Source organism: Danio aesculapii, chromosome 17 (assembly GCF_903798145.1).
Source record: "Danio aesculapii chromosome 17, fDanAes4.1, whole genome shotgun sequence".
Classification (NCBI taxonomy): domain Eukaryota; kingdom Metazoa; phylum Chordata; class Actinopteri; order Cypriniformes; family Danionidae; genus Danio; species Danio aesculapii.
In genome coordinates this window covers 4,953,657-4,971,985 of record NC_079451.1, presented here as the reverse complement: position 1 = coordinate 4,971,985, position 18,329 = coordinate 4,953,657, and the positions used below count along the sequence as shown (strand labels likewise).

General features: G+C 36.2%; 1 protein-coding gene across 1 annotated transcript in view; it reads right to left on the bottom strand.

Annotated features, from left to right (window-relative positions):
• The window catches only part of alk (ALK receptor tyrosine kinase), an 860,900-nt gene extending 844,433 nt beyond the window's left edge, over positions 1 to 16,467 (bottom strand). The window contains exon 1 of the mRNA XM_056477460.1: positions 15,104 to 16,467. Coding sequence (XP_056333435.1) covers positions 15,104 to 15,824 — 721 coding nt within the window. The 5' untranslated portion in view covers positions 15,825 to 16,467. The remainder of the gene's footprint in view (positions 1 to 15,103) is intronic.
• Between the last annotated feature and the right edge of the window lie 1,862 nt (positions 16,468 to 18,329).

Here is an 18,329-nt window from a genome sequence, read left to right as displayed (position 1 = left end):
TACTGCATGTATTAAAGGGATAGTTCACCCAAAAATGAAAAGTACCTCATCATTTATTCTCCCTCCTCTGGTTTTAAACCTTTATGAAATTCTTTTTTTCTGAACACACACACACACACACACACACAAAATATATATTTTGAAAAATGCTGGATACTGTCCATCAACTTCCATAATACCAAAGAGCTTAGAATCACCAAGAGGCGACACTCAATAGAACGTTCCATTGCAACAGCACTGCCCAGCGATTCCACCATTCTAGAATGAAAAAGATCAGTCGTCCATAGGATCTTATTGCTGTCACGATGGCAAGCAGCTTTGTTTTTTATTTATTCATTTTAAAAGCGCATCAAAGCTGAAATACAACCTAAAAGACGACAATTCAACACTTGCAATCAAAGACTGGTGATTATAAGCACTTGTAATAGTGTATTTTACACATTAATGTTTAATATATTAACCATACTTGTTTTCTTTCAGCTTTTGGGTTAAATTACTTTAATTTAATAGTTTATGCACTGGCATAATACATATTAATACTGACATGTTAATTTAACATGACTTTCAAAATGGTATGTTGATAGCAGATTAACCAACACAATCTCACGGCAATTCGTAACTTTTTGATTTAGTGGCTAATTCGTACGAATTCGTACGATCTAATTCATACAATTTAGTATGATTTGGTCATCCCACAATGAGAGTTGGGTTTAGGGGTGGGGCAAGGTGCCACGCCTCCTTTTTAAAATTGTACAATTTCGTAAGACTGAACTCGTACGAATTAGCCACTAAACTGACAAAACGTAAAATATTTACATTTTCTCGTGAGATTAACGTAAAAAAACGTAAAAAGTATTTTACGTTTTGATAGTTTAGTGGCTAATTCGTACAAATTCATACGAGTTCAGTCGTACGAAATTGTACGATTTTAAAAAGGAGGCGTGGCACCTAACCCCACCCTTAAACCCAACCGTCATTGGCAGATGAGCAAATCGTACTAAATTGTATGAATTAGATCGTACGAATTCGTACAAATTAGCCACTAAATCAAAAAGTTACAAATTGCCATGAGATTGTGTTGGATTAACAGTACTTTTTGTTGGAGTATTATATTATAATAGTGCATAGTATTTTATTCCAGTGTTGTCTGTTAAAAAAAGACTAATATTTTTTTTTTATTTAAAAAGCTACTTTTCTTCGAATTTATTTATTTTTTATTTTTATATATTTTTTATTCATGATTTTTAATGCTGTCAATAAAAATCACGGAGGCCATACAAACTACCAGATAATGTATTTTTTGTTGCGTATACTTATTTGGTTCACCCTAATTTGAGTAAATCAAAACAAACAAAAAAAAAAATAGTAATTAAGTTATTTTTTTTACCTTACTTTTATGTTATATGTAAAACAGATATTTTAGATATCACATGTATTGAACTTGTCAACATTTTGAAAATTGTCAGATTTCATTGGGATATTATTTTAAAATGTTACTCTTCAAAGGGGATGTGCTCATTTTAACTCATATTTAACTCAATATTTTAATTCATTCTGTCTATTGTTAGTTGTCCGCGCTGTTTTCTTATTGGAATTTTCATTCCAAAATGGCCACCGCATGACATATAATAGTGGTTTTTTTTTTTTTTTTTTTGTCCAGTGTTGTCTGTTAAAGAAAGAATAATACAGTTTTTATGTTAAAAAAGCCACTTTGTCCAAAATGATTGAATTCTGACACATAAATTCATCATTTTTTTATTAATGATTTTTAATGCGGTCATTAAAAATCATGGAGGCCATACAAACTAGAAAAAGTAGTTTTGTAGTGGAGTATACTTATTTTTGCATCACTATAATTTGAGTAAAGCTAAAAAATTAAATAGTAATCCAAGTTATTTTGTTGTTAACCTTTCATGTTATAAGTGAAAAATATATTTTAGACCAGATATAGTAAACTTAGTCTCGTCAACATTTTGGAAATTGTCTGTTTTCATTGAGATATTGTTTAAAGTGTTACTTTTCAAAGAGAGTGTACTCATTAATGCTGACAGCATATGTATATAATATTTTAACTCCTATAACTCAATTTCGTAATTCACTCTGTCTAACATTAGTTATCCGTGCCACTGTTCTATTGGAATTTTCATTTCAAAATGGCTGCCGCGTGACACTAGCGGCATCTAGTGGCTGTTTCCCAAACAGCAACAGAGTGTCGCCTCTTGGTGATTCTATGCTCTTTAAAAATACCAAAAAACTTTTACTGCATAGTATGTCCTTTTTTTGGTGAAGGAAAAAGTATACTTTTGAGTATGCAAGCTTTGGGACGTACTACTTCCTCATTAAGAGACTGATATGTTGCTTAGTTACATCCCCTGCCAATCATCCTGACACATCATCTACATTTCTTTCATATTTAATTACCCGCTATACTGGAAAAGCAGAAGCAGGTTAATCTGCCATTCATGCAGAGAAATCTCCTTAGGTGTTTGAATTATGCATTCAGAAGTTAATTTCCAAACACATCTTTATATAAGCTCGCATTGCTGTTGCTGAAGAAATGTAACACAGAAAATGCCATTTAAATGTTTTCTACTTGGCTCGATATGAATTAATTTCAAACAACTTCACCGAAGCCTCTCTACTTGATGGTTGGTCTTGCGCGTCTGCCAAGTTTGTAGTTTAACACTTTTCTCATCGAATTCATATTCAACACACAATGTTTTGTGAACAATATTAGCAGTTAGAGCATTGATGGTTCTACACTTCGAATTTCTAATCAAGACCTGGGCATTTTACAACGCCTGAGCCACATGCAGCCTACTGGACATCTTGGGTCCGTGTGAAGTATTTGGGGTCACACTTTATTTTGATAGTCCATTTGTTGAATTAAGTTACATTGCATCTACATGCCAACTAATTCTCATTAGATTATAAGACTGTTAGCTTGGGGTTTGGGTTAGTGTAAGTTCACATGTACTTGCAAAGTTTCTTATAGTCAGTTAAATGTCTGTTGAAGGAGCAGTATCAACAGATATTAAGCAGACAGTCTACTAATACTCAAATGGACCATCAAAATAAAATGCTACCGTATTTGGTTAATTTAAATTCAACTGCAAACAGGGCCAGGCAGTGTGCAGGTCTGACATAGTGAGTCAACAACAGGGGTTGTTGCTAGATCAGATATGGTTGTGGCCGGAAGTTAACGAGAATTGTTTATATAATTTATTAAATTTCCCATTTAATGTATTTTATTAACGCCTACCCACACCCCAACCCTAAACCCAACCATCACCGTAACGTAAAAACAGTAATTGTACCAAGTATGATTTATGCTATCTATTTAATTACCCAATATTTTTTATATATATATATATATATATATATTTTTTTTTTTTTTTTTTTATTGTGTTTTTGACAAAAAGTACAATACAGGTATTCGATGACAAAAGTATTTTCGTTTTTTTTTTTTTTTTTAACTACACAGAAACAAATGAACATAATAAAAATTATTAAGAAAAAGAAATGGATTACAAAAAAATATATAGTAAAATAATCTTAATAATAAAAAAAAATATATAAAAAAAAATAAAAAACCTACGGGGACAGGGGGGTGGGGTGTTGGGGGGGGGTATTCATGGTTGGAGGAGTACATTAGTCTCAATATGAATTATTAAAGGGTCCCATGTTTTGAAAAATGTTTTGGTTGATCCTCTGAGAAAATATTTCCTTTTTTCTGTTTTCAAAAGTAGCATTACATCACTAAGCCAAAGTGACAGTTTAGGTGGCATTGGTGATTTCCACTCTATAAGAATTCTTCTTCTGGCTATTAACGTTGCGAAGGCGTTTTCTATTTCTTTGGCTATATGCATGTCCTCATTTGGTACTCCAAACAAAGCCATTACCGGATTAGATTGAATTCTTAAATTGAAGGCCAAAATCGTCTCAGCTTATCACATGACCAAAACATATGGGTTAGGTCTGCCTTGCATGAGTTGCAACGATCGCATGTTTCATCTATATTGGGGTATACTCTAGCCAGTTTGGTTTTGCTGTAGTGAATACGGTAAAGAATTAGCATCTGAATCAGATTAAGACGCGCACATGATGAAGTCTTGTTTATAATTTCAACTGCTTTATCCCAAGTTTCTTCTGAAATATTAATTCCTAGTACTTCTATCCATTCCATTTTAATCTTCTCTAGCGTTATGTTAAGGAATGTCATAATCAAGTTGTACATTTTGGAAATGAGGCCCTTGGATAAATTGTATTTTTTAGCGCCTACCTCAACCCTAAACCCAACCGTCACAGTACTGTAAAAATATGAGTTATTGTTATACAGTGTCATAAAAAAGCTACTATAATAAATGTACATATTGCCGTATACGATCTAGACTTTACCACAAAAGGGGCCGGACACAAATTGAATCTTTTGATTGCTCATATTTGATTTTTCAAAATCGACACGCGTGGCCGCATACGCAAATATCAAGTGACGTGCATTTGGGACACACTCGCGTTCGCCAAGTGTAGCGAATTGAAAATATCTCAACTTTCCAAAGTATCGCAAACACACCGCAAATCATGTAACGAACCAGCCAGGCAGCTTCACACTTTGTATGAAATATACACAGTAATAACGGTAGACTAATTACACCAGATAAATCCAGACACAGCTCATTATGCATTATGTTGCATATCCACCTCAGATATTCGCATACTTAACATTGATATGTACCCCTCTATACATTTCTGGAGAACGCGAAATACGTCCCGGGGAGGTATGTTGTTTTGCAGTTTTTGTTTTCGTGAATCCACCAGACGCTTTGTACGCTTTTTCAGATCTCAAATTTCTCTTGCGAGTGCCATTCGTGCCTGCTGTTCTCACATAAATCCACCAGAGGCTGCTGTCCACTGACTGACCGACTGATAGTGTTTTCAAAAGCATCCACAAAAAGAAAGCCCTCGTCTGATTTTTACCATGTTTTCAGATCTTACCACGTTCTCAACCAGTTATTTACTTGTTTATTTTATTTTTTGAATTTTAGTTTACCTGGTTTCTTCGCTAGATTCAAACCCTGTCATCGCCTCTCTGCGTCTCAAGTACACCAACATACATGGCGAGCTACTGGGGAAACTGGTAACAGTAGTAAAGCCATCCACACTGAGGTAAACAGTGAGCTGGTAGAGCAAAACGAAACAGCCGTCGGTGGCATCATACTACCCCATAGGGTTCATTTTAAAGACAAAATCCAGCCATACGTAACTCTGGCTACATAATTCGTGCTCTCTAGAAATGGACATATGTTTTCACAATGAGCCTGTGTCAGATGTTCAACCTGCAACTGCAGTTACACATACTGTATGCTTAAGAACCTTTTTGCAGTTCCACAAATGTTGGCTGAAGCATGTATTTCCATTAAGCTTGTGTTGACAAATAGTGTGTTCTGATGAAGGGAGTCAAAGCAGAAGAGAAAATAGCTTTGTGATTCTAAATTATTATGTTTTTTGATGTCGAAATCTTAATAATGTTATAAGTGGGCTCAAGAGAACAGTGGAAAACAGAAGAAGGCAGTTCTTAACCCCTTTAAAAACTTCCTGTTGTTTTTCTTAATCTCCCTGAAGCCTACTCATCAGAATTAGTATTTTTCATGAGCATTTTCGGCTGCAATACATGAAATCCTGCATCACTGATGTTTGCATAAGGGTAAGCAAGACCATGTCAACACACACAGAGATTTGCAGAAGTTTGGTTTATGCTGATGTTGATGAATATTTTGAAATAGTGGTCAAGATGCAGTTTACTAGTAAAATCTATTCTGTTCTATACCTTTAAACAAATGATTGCTTGTTCTGACTGATGATTACTATGCTTAAAGTCATTTTTTGCATCACTAGCAGCACAACAAGTACAATTACACACTTTGTTTGAACAATCAGCAAGTGGCACAGTCCCACTTTATATTAAGTTTGTTTGTTTGTATACTTTATTTTCCCTCAGGGGGAAATTTTCTGTGGACCAGAGCACTTCAGCAAGTTCTGACACAATAAAAAAATAAAAATAAATAAGCAACCCTGTAAAGCAGGGGTCACCAAACTTGTTCCTGGAGGGCCGGTGTCCTACAGATTTTAGCTCCAACTCTAATCAAACACACCTGAACAAGCTAATCAAGGTCTTTCTAGGTATACTTGAAACATCCAGGCAGGTGTGTTAAGGCAAGTTGGAGCTAAACTCTGCAGGGACACCGGCCCTCCAGGACCGAGATTGGTGACCCATGCTTTAAAGGGATTGCATACAAGAAAAACATATGCACACTAGCAATCAGTGTTCAACAGTCTGATTGACACAGGATAAAAGAGTTCTTAATTCTGTTCCGCTTCCAACAGTAGGTTCTATATCTTCTATCAGAAGGTAAAAGATTATAAAATGGGAAGAGTACATGGGATGGATTGTTTAAAATTATTTTTGCTTCATTTAAAGTGCATTGTTCGTAAAGTGTTTGAATACTAGTAAAGGTTTCTGATCCTATTAGTCTCATAGCAATACTGATGATATTAAAAAATTTTGATTTCAGATTTACAGAAAGATTGCCATACCATGTAGATAGACCAAACCTGATGACACTCTGTGGTCTTAACTACTATACACTACCATAGCTCATTGTGGATACGTACCCCTGTCTACATTTATGGAGGAATATGTACCTAGAGGTACAGTTGAAGTCAGAATTTAGCCCCCGTAGCTAACTCTGGCTTATTTACAGTCTCACTGTTTATTAATGAGCATTGTCCCTGTTAAATTAATAAAATTATTAAAAATTATTGAGAATTAGCCCCCTGAATTATTAGCCCCCTGTTTATTTTTTTCCCAATTTCTGTTTAATGGAGAGATGTTTTTTAGCACATTTCTAAATATAATCGTTTTAATAATTAATTTCTAATAACTTATTTATTTTATCTTTGTCATGATGACAGTAAAGAATATTTGACTAGATATTTTTCAAGACACTTCTATCCAGCTTAAAGTGACATTTAAAGGCTTAACTAGGTTAATTAGGTTAACTAGGCAGGTTAGGGTAATTAGGCAAGTTATTGTATAACGAGGGTTTGTTCTGTAGACTATCGGAAGAAATATATAGCTTAAAGGGGCTAATAATTTTGACCTTTAAAATGTTTTTCAAAAGATTTAAAAACTGCTTTCATTCTAGTCGAAATAAAACAAATAAGACTTTCTCTAGAAGAAAAAATATTATCAGACATACTGTGAAAATGTCCTTGCTCTGTTAAACATCATTTGGGAAATATTTAAAAAAGAAAAAAAAATCAAAAGGGGGGCTAATAATTCTGACTTCAACTGTATGTCTGGCTCCATATCATCTGTAAAATGAATGCTATTGGGTGGTAAATCTGTTCCTTTTCATGTTACCAGCTGGCCGCTGGTACCTCCTTATGGACAGCTTTTCCAGTGTTACCAGTTTGCCCAGTAGCTCGCTATGTATGCCAATGGACTTGGGATGCTGAGCAAAGTTGACCACGATGATGGGGTTCGAGTCTGTCAAAGAACGGTCCCAGAAACCAGGTAAAATTAAGCAAAAATAAATAAACAACAGGCTGAGAATGAGGTGAAATCACGTGGCCGCGGCAGCTTTTCTTTTTCTAAACCACTTTTGAGGGCTGCACGTTGGCGCAGTGGGTAGCACGTTCACCTCACAGCAAAAAGGTCGCTGGTTCGAGCCTTGGCTGGGTCAGTTGGCGTTTCTGTGTGGAGTTTGCATGTTCTCCCCATGTTTGCGCAGGTTTCCTACAGGTGCTCCGGTTTCCCCCACAAGCCCAGGCATAGGTGAATTGGGTAGGCTAAATTGTCTGTAGTGTATGTGTGTGAATGTTTCCCAGTGATGGGTTGCAGCTTGAAGGGCATCCGCTATGTAAAACATATGCTGGATAAGTTGGAGGTTCGTTCTGCTAATTAAGGGACTACGCTGAAAAGAAAATGAATGAATAAATGAAAATCGCTTTTGAAAACACTATCGGTTGGGTTCAGGGAATGGGGTGAGTGGGTGGGTCAGTCAACAGCAAGCTGGCCTGGTCTGCTCAAGTGTATATTGCATCCTCTGGTAGATTTAGAGAAATTTGAGATCATCAAAAAGCATATACAGAGGACTCTGGTGGATTTGCAAGATCAAAAACTGCTAGCAGGCATACCTCTGGTTACGTATTCCACTGTAGACGTGGAAATGTAGACGTGGGTACGTATCCGCAATGAGCCTAGGTTGACTATATACTTATCAAAAAACATGCTTATTGTGTTCATTTTGTATTGCAAAACACTCAAGGTGCTATTCAGGTGTTACACAGGTTCGTTTAGGAATAGGTTTGGTGCTATGGGTAGATTTCAGGATGGGTTAAGGTGTAAGGGATGGGTCAACAGTGTAATTATATGCAGGTATTTAGGAACAATGTGAACACATGTATGTACACAATAAGATCTGTTGAAACAAATGCGTAATTCAAATGTAAGTACATAGTAGTTAAGAGCACTTAATATAAAGTGTCGCATCAATGGATGAACTAATGTTGCTGTGCCTTGCAGCTCATACCAAAAGAGCAATGTTGAAAGTTCCCCCAAAAAAACACAGTGTTTACAATCTCCCGGGAAATCAGTCTATGAGAATGGCTTACTTATAGTTGTCTCTGCACATTAAACAGGAATTGAAGAAAGTACTCCAAAAATTACAGACATAAACATTGTTGAAACAGATCAGAAAATACTTCCCTGGCAGCTTTCAGAGATAAACTGTTCCAGGGTGGATTATTGATCTCCTCGACTCAAAGAAAGCGCACAGTTTAAAGGAGGTTTAGCAATTGTGAGCCAAAAATGATCCAAAAGCACTTAGTATATGATTTTATTTTTTAACCCAGATTGATTTGACTTTAAGCAAGCAATAAGCGAAGGTGTTTTGTCATCATTTACCTGCTCTGACCCCATATTATGTTCTTCCATACACACGGAAATAATAGACAGGATGTCTGAGCATCTGTTTTCCACTTAACGGTAATGGAGGGTGATTTATACGCCGAAAAGCTACACACAGGACATTAAAAAAGGTGGAATCGTTCAACCATGACAAATGTGGTGACTATAAACCATCATTATGACAAAAAAGCTGCAGTTTTATTTGTATTTGTTCCTATTGTTGTTGCACAGACAAATAAAACAGCATTAATATCTTGAAAATGTGTGTAGATAAGTAAAATTGACAAACGTGTCAGTTATGTATGACTATTGCTTCATGAAAAAACACAACTAGACACTAATCATATGCCAAATGCATTTCTATAAACACAATTCACAGCAGTTTCAAGCTGAAATAGTAGAGGCAACAATGTAACCATTCTATTCCGATCATGATACGGTTCATTTTCCACTGTGATCATGATAACGGATAATAACAGCAATATGAACGATGATCAGATATTTAGAGAGGGGTCTGACTGGTGCGCATCCAGGTGCACATGCAATTTGAGACTGCATGCAAAGCTTTTAATGCATACAACTAACTCCACCCCTAACCCTGCTCCTCACAGTGAGGTCACTAACTCCATTGAGTGCATGTGGCTGAGACTTACGGTGGCCGAGAGAGCTTAACACGCTGCAATTTAAGAAAGCACAAGCAACTACAAAAAACACCAGCAAACCCTACTGAAAAAACCAGCTTAAACCAGCCTAGGCTGGTTGGCTGGTTTTAGCTGGTTGACCAGCCTGGTTTGAGAGGGGTTTTGGCCATTTCCAGGCTGGTTTCCAGCCATTTCCAGCCTGGTCTTAGCTGGTCAGGCTGGAAAATGACCAGCTAAAACCAGCTTGACCAGCTTAGCCAGGCTGGGAGCCCAGCCAAAACCAGCTATGTCCAGCTTAAACCAGGCTGGTCAAGCTGGTTTTAGCTGGATTTAGCTGGTCATTTTCCAGCCTAACCAGCTAAGACCAGGCTGGAAATGGCTGGAAACCAGCCTGGAAATGGCCAAAACCCCTCTAAAACCAGGCTGGTCAACGAGCTAAAACCAGCTAACCAGCCTAGGCTGGTTTAAGCTGGATTTTTCAGCAGGGAATAAAGAAAAGATATTCATCAATTTGACAGCACACGTGTTGCAAATTGGTCTTAACACAAATAACTGAAGAAACGCGCAGCAAATCGGTCACAACACAAACAACTGAAGACACGTGCTGCAAATCAGTCACAACACTTGCAAATATGCACCTAACACAACGGAAATGTTTCTAGGGGACCCAAAAACATGACGGACCCTGCTGAGATACGGATGTGTTATTATTCCATGACTGTTGCTCAGTGACGTGATTGGTGCTCTTTGAAAGTTGAGTTGTTTTTTGTATATTTTAATATACACGACATAATAAACCTATAAATAACACATATCTATGTTAATGACATATCCACATCTCAACAGGGTCCGTCATGTTTTTGGGTCCCCTAGAAACATTTCCATTGAGTTACGTGCGTATTTACAAGTGTTGTGACCTCCCGGGACGTATTTTGCGATCTCCAGAAAGTCCTCGGGACTACTATTTCAGAATGAGCCTGGGTTGATTAATAACGTATGAAAACACATTATACATGTGCTTTTAAGTCAAGGAAACCGCATTTGTGGCTGTTTTTATAAACTGCTCACTAATGTCTATTAATGTAGAGTTAATGCTTAGAAAATGACAAACTACATATTCTCTACTGTTTAACAAATGATTTGTAGTGTGCAGTTATTATAAAGTGTTATCCAGATTTTTACTTAAGCGTTTTTACAGACGCACGCTTAATCTCCCTCTTTAATAACTGCATTAGTCTGTGATCAACAGCACCATTAATATCACCAAATGGAGGCTTGGGATGAGAACTCCAATCCATTGTCGGTTATTTCTTACTTATTTTATGCCCAACACATAGAGGAAAAAAGCAAGAGAAGAACTTGGAAGAGTGTGCTTGTGACGAGGAAATTTTTGATTGTAATGAAGAACGCTGAGAGCAGCAGAGGAGAGTCAATGTCACAAAGAGCCAGGCCTGAGGAGGGAGAGAAATCTTAATGACTTTTCTGACCCTTAGATGAGAAAGTCCCAGCGGCTTCAGGGAGTCTTGAAGGATTAGACTGCCCACTCCGCTAAAAAAGACAAACAACCAGCCTTTGTTACTTCCATAACAGATTATTTGATGTTTGCGGATCATAGCTCCTTCTGTTCAAAAATCCTTCACAGTCATTCACGTTCTTGTTTATATTGAATGCCCAATTCTATTAGTAAGCAGCTTATTGTAATGCACTGGCATCATAAAAACATCTAAAGTCAGGAAATGTTTGTACAACTGTTTCGTTATGAATCCTCTAGGGAAAGGTTGGAACTGAAACGGCTAGAATCTCTAAGAGGGCATCACCACGGGTGACCAAGTTCAATACTCAGACTCTCATTTACAAGTAAACGACCTTTTTAAAGGCAAATTTATTTATAAATGGATTCTAGATGGAACTAATGGAAGCAATTTGCACTCTTTGTATTGATGAATTTAATTACCGTTAGAGCTCAAGATGTACGCAGCCTAAAAACGCTACTGATGTGATTAAAAATCACACCACATAAAACAGAATGTTAGCTATGTTAAATGCAATGGTGCCATGTATTTTATTGATGTCAATGTTAATATGATAAAATCAGTGATAGATTTTTAAAATATTACGATAGTTATTTTGAAAATGCTACTGGTATGTCTTTCCTCTTTATTTTTCCTCTTTTATTTTTTTTCTTATATATTTTTATTTGCATTATAATTGAATCTGCTCTGTTAAATTACTATCATTATTGCTATTATTATCATAACTTTCATTTAGGTTCAAGTTCTATATGTTTGTTACTGGCATTAATAAAAAAATGATAATATGAGTAAAATGTATATGTATATGTATATATATATATATATATATATATATATATATATATATATATATATATATATATATATATATATATATATATATATATATATATATACAGACACACACACACACACATATGTATATATATGTATATATATATGTGTGTATATATATATATATATATATATATATATATATATATATATATATATATGTGTATATATATATATATATATATATATATATATATGTGTGTGTGTGTGTGTGTGTGTGTGTGTATGTATGTATTATGTATATGTATTTTTACTTTTATTATGTTCATGATTGTAAATTTATCAAAATTTCTTAGTGATTTAAATTACTCAATTGCTACATTACAGAAATGTTTACAAGAAAAAAAGTTGTGTAAGGTTGTAAGAGTTGCCTCTGAATTTTCTTTTTAAACTAAATAATTAATTGTAATTAGTAGTCGTAGTAGCACACTCAAAAAATATTTTAAATTATTTAAATTGAGCTAAAACAACGCAATTCTTGAGATTTTATTGGGACAACTTATTTTGTTATGTTCAATCCACATAAATTTGTTAAAAGTGTTAAGGTAACAAAATTTGTGTTGGGACAACATGAATGAATTGTGTGGAACCCTGCATTGTTTTACAGTGTTCAAAAAAGAAATTAAGTTGTCCCAATGAAATCTCAAGAATTGTGTTGTTTCAGCACATTTTAAATAAGTAGTTTGAACAAGCAAAAAACAAATTTTAGTTATGCTGGTTTGTTATGCTAAGTTATGCTAAACTAAGCTAAGCTAAAACTGCTCCTGTCAGACCAGGACATGGATTAGAAAAATACTTAAACCTAACTGTTTAACTCTAGGTGACGTTTGAAATGAGACCAAGAAATTAGAATGTTCCTTCAAGTTAAAGAACATAAAGTTATGCATAAGAAATTATAAGAAAATATTTAATGATTACTTTAAAATACTCAAAAGATCTATGGCGATTTTTTTTTAAGTGCCACCTAAGTTATGATGCTTTTGAGAAACAGTCTGTAACATTAAGTTCAGTTGTATGATCATTTTAATTATCTACTTATCAAGTAGCTTACAGTACAATGCTTTTGGAAAAATGTAGTCCAGGTAGTTACACCAACCTAATCTCTTCATGCTGTCCAAACACAAACCAATTAAGTGAACTTTTTTTAAACAAAAGTTTGTGGATTGAACATTAAAAAAATCTAAAATTGTGTTGTTTCAGCTCAGTTTAAACAAGAAGCGTTTTTTAAATGTTTCAAGTAGAGCTATATTTGCTGTAACCAAAGTAGGACTGATACAAAAGATTCCAGACTATGTGTAACAATCAATTATACATTTATCCAAAATCATGTGGACCACAATGCCAAAAAATAGCACCATTATTTCATTGATCTGCTCTTTAAAAGGACATCCTTGAATTATAAGTGGCCTTGAATGACATCATTCACTGATAAAGGGTTTCAGAGACCTTCCAAATCACCATGTGGGCTCCAGCAAACACCTCAGTCCAACTTAAAGCAAATCACCAAGAACTATTATTCTGTCAAATTGAGAAAGCTTTCAAAAGAAATCTTTAAAAAGTGACACAATCAAAACAGCAAACTCCATATTTCTCCATGTGTGCAAAAAATGTAACATATACACAACATTTAATTATTTTGCTGACTTAAAACCACGCAGATGCTATATTTACACAGGTAAAGCAAGTATTATCAACACTGCAAAATCTGTAATACGCACCAAAAAAACACAAAAACATCCTTAAAGAAATACAACCACAACCAAAACAGGAAAGGTCAGCAGCTCTTGAACTTTTCAAATAAAAAAAATGAAAATAAATCCATGATTTTGAACAGAAACTGTTTTTTTCAGCAGTAAAACCCTTTTTGTTTTTATTATTTCTTAAGGTCTTTGCACTTTATAGTGTTGAGCCTCTGAGAACTTTTTTGTTCTCCAAGATCATTTGGGTAAAAATATGTCGTAAACTGATTTTGTCAATGATAATCCTCCAGATTTCACTGCAAACTGATCATCAGACGATTATTGCACACGTCTATGACAGACTGCTTAATAGCTTCCCCAGTGGTCAATGCAGCTCTAGGTAAACACAGAGGATCTTGATGCAAAATCTGAATAAGAAAATCCTACAATTTTCTGTCCATGTCAGCAGTTTTGAATTCTATGGGCCAAGCCATCAAAGGGGATTTGCATCTGTCAGCTTGTGTGATTTTGCAAAAAGTGTCCCTTGTTGTGCATGCTGTGATGCCGTGTAGCCTTTATTGGTGTTGCAGTGCCACCCTTTTGAACAGCCAATGAATTACCAAGACTGATATTACTGCTGGAATACAAAGGGGGAGGTGACAAATCCCAGTATGACCAAAACACAGGAACTTTTCCTTCATTATTTCTTTTTTTCTCACTTGATTTTGTATACATTTTTTCACTGAAGTTTTCTTACTGTTGTATAGAGTTGAAGTCAAAATTATAAGCCCCCCTTTATTTATTCTTCTTATTATTTTTAAAATATTTCCCAAATTATGTTTAACAGAGCAAGGAAATTTTCACAGTAGTGTCTGATAATATTTTTTCTTCTGGAGAAAGTCTTATTTGTTTATTTTGGCTAGAATAAAAGCAGTTTTTATTTTTTTAAAAACATTTTAAGGTCAAAATTATTTGCCCCTTTAAGCTATATATTTTTTTCGATAGTCTACAGAACCAACCATCGTTTTACAATAACTTGTCTAATTACCCTAACCTACCTAGTTAACCTAATTAACCTAAGTAAGCCTTTAAATGTCACTTTAAGCTGTATAGAAGTCTCTTGAAAAATATCTTATAAAATATTGTTTAGTATCATTATGGCTTCTAATAATTATGACTTCAACTGTATATACAAATTGTAAGTTATTATTTGCTTATTTTCACATTTATAAAGTTTATGTACTATGATGACAAGATTATTAAATCATGAGGAGCATGTAAAGAAATACATGGACGTAATAATGTAATAATGAAGTTCCAGTGCTGTGAAAGATAGTAAACATCAACATCTCTTGCTGTGACCCCTCCGGACACCAGGGCCGCAATCAAGTTAAACGGGTTCTGCTATAACCAAACACCGCAAAAGTCGCAAAGTTGAATTCTTACCACTTGATGCGATCTGTATGAACAGTCGAGCGTCCGAAGCTCTGATGGCAGCAGAGTATTTGTCCTCTTTCCCCGGCACCTGCACTTTCCGCTCGGGCATAAGTCGGACCCTGAGCCGTCCTCCCTCCGCTCCCAGCCACCACTCCAAAATCCGCGTTAGGTCCATTTCCAGGAACACCACCGGCGCATCCTCGTAAACATGCAACCCTCCGCATCCCGTTTTAACCATCTCTTCTCCAACCTCCACCACAACTTGATTGGACTTTCGACTGGCGCTGGTCAACCCCAAATTCAAAACTTTCGGCACGGGCCGCTTCTGTCGATACGGGAGCTGTCCAGTGCTGGATCTGTTGACGTTCATCGCGGCCAACTTTGCATCGAGCAAACCGGCGATGGTTTTTTGCAGCGGCACGCAGCGCATGAGCAAGTTCGCGCGCACCGTGTAACATCCATTAAACGACAGGCAGTCTCCGTTGAGCGGTCGTTTGATAAACAGAGCCAAGTAGTAACGTAGGAGCGACGGGACGGCGAAATCCACCGAGAGCGTCTTCCGTTTGATCCGAGATGTGGAGGTCTGGTTGGAGTCCTTTCTGTCGGTGCCGTTGATGAACGCGGACGTGGGAAAAGTAGTGAGCGCGTCCGCGGTTCTCTGAGAAGCGCACTGCAGCTCGGGTAGAAATGCCGCAGACCAAAGGAAAAAGTAGAGTATCCGTGCGATCATGATTTAGGCTAAAATGATCCTGTTTTCGCTTGGTTCCGCGTCTCACGCTGTCTCCAAAAGGGGTGCTGAATCAGGAAACAAATGGGGAGCTATTCGACTCTACATGTCTTCTCCTTATGCATAAAGACGTGTTTGCTTTTATCAAAGCTCACGAGGTTGCACATAAATCCCCGCATATTAAAGAAGAATCATCCACGAAATATTTCCTCGCTAGGCTCATTAAATCGCTCAAAAAGGATTCGCCTCTTGTGGAGCTTCTTGGTATGCCTAACAAGTTCTCCAGGGCTGCTCAAAGGCTCCTTGTATCTGCATGCGATACCTCAGAGTCGTTCTGTCAGCAGAGCTCCGGTATCCTCTTATCAAATATCTTCAGTGGTCGTCTAATAACATATCCTTATGCGTTTTTCATGTCCACTTTTCGGCAAGCCAACATATTTACACGACAAACTGCGTGCGCTCAAATCAAATATAATCCATTGCTCGTCGTATTTCTGCCGATCATAAAGAGAAGTTTCTTTTATTACACGGTGCCTAAGAATACTTTTGGATTTTCTGGACGTGGCCTGTCTAAATAGAGCGGGTCTTACCTGCGCAGCCAGTCAAAACGAGGGAGCCTTTTCAGCGCGAGCTGCTCATTTGAGGCTGCAACTGCCGCGTGTGCGCGAGCTACTGTGCGCGTGCCACCACGGCGCTTTTTTTGGGGGGGTTGTGAAACTCACTTCTGCGTCTCTTGTGACGTCACCAGCATCAGGTCGTTATACGTGAATATAAGGGACACGTTTAGAGCCCCTCAAAACTACCAAGAGTGGAATCGACGGTCCTCTGAGCTCCAAACTCATTGGAATGACCGAAATGACACCTCCGTATGGCGGCATTGCGCCGTAATTAGTTTTTAATGAATATCTGTGTATGACGAGCATCACCTCCCAATAATTTAACTACTCAGAGAATCATTTACAGCCTCTCTAATTATTTCATTCACGTCATGGAGAGACTGGATCGAGCGCACATAAATGCGTCAAAACGCAGACGCACTTTATTTTTTTTAATTCGAAGGGTTAAAACTGAATAACAAATTAAGCGTAATTACACTTCTTGATTAAAAATATATTAACTTTCACCACTGACGAACACTTAACCACAGCCCTGTATAAACGCCAGAACTATCCATAAATATCAGTTGAACAGAAGAGTAAAACAAATCACTTTTATGAGTCTTTGACCTGAGATTTCGTCAGCCGTTTTTACGAAAGGAATGATGAAATGAATTTATATGCATGCTTGTTCATAAAAAATTGTAAAAAAAATAAAATAAATAAATAAATAAATAAACAAATGAATGAATGGATGAATGAATGAATAAATAAATAAATAAATAAATAAACTCAGGTCAGCATTGTACAAACAGCCTCCAAGATATTGGATGTTGAAAAATATTGTGCTGAAGGTAATTTAAAGGCATATTTTACCTAAACAAGAAATAAATAAATAAGTAATAATAATAATAATAATAAATTAAATATCACCATCTCCACTTGTTTCAAAGCTGTTTGAATTTCTTCTGATGAACACAACATAAAATTGGTGACCACCGACTTCCACAGTATTTATTTTTCCTGCTAAGAATATTTGCTTTCCAACATTTTCAAAACATTGTCTTTTTGTTCAGCAGAAGAAGAAACTTAAGAGTAGAAACCACTTAAGAGTAGAAATAGTGCATTTTAATTTTGGGGGAACTATCCCTCAACCACCCCATTGTTTTGAATACAAAATACTTTTGTCTTTAGTCTTTGACATCATTACAACTCTAACTGTGCACATTAACCACTGATCATTTTAGTATCACATATTGCAATGTCTGTCGACTATTCAAGAAAGATGAAATCCTTGTGAAGTGCCTACTGCTTTTCTTTTCCTCCGCTAGATGGGAGTATGGCGCATTTATTGGTCTGATCAGTGCCATCGTGACAAGCTCATTAATGCTCCTCATTGCTCAGGGATTTTAACGACCTGCCATTCGGGTGTTATCATTCCCGGAAATAGAGTGACTAATTGCTCGCTGTATTCTAATTGTTGTGGTATGAATGAGACAATCCGTTTAATGGTAAGGTTGTTTAATTGAGACAAGGTTACTCTGAAGAACTGCATCGCTGAGATCTGATTTGACGTCTACTGTTGAGACTTACTAGAAGAAGCGTTATGTAAGCCAATGAATCAAAAACTATGCGATAACTATGCCATGACAGGTTCAGGAGAATTTGTACAGTCTTGATTTTAATGCTTTTTGGGGGGAAAGTAACTGAGTTTAATCAACCTGAAGGGAGTTTTGAAAGTCGATTGTTTTTTGTAAATGAATGATTGTTTTTGATCTGATATTTCCAACAGTGATGAGAAGTAGCTTATTACATGTTATTTGGTTTATGCAATCAGATTATTATTATTATTATTATTATTATTATTTATTTTTAATTAGTCATTATGATAGTCATATGATATGTTGATACG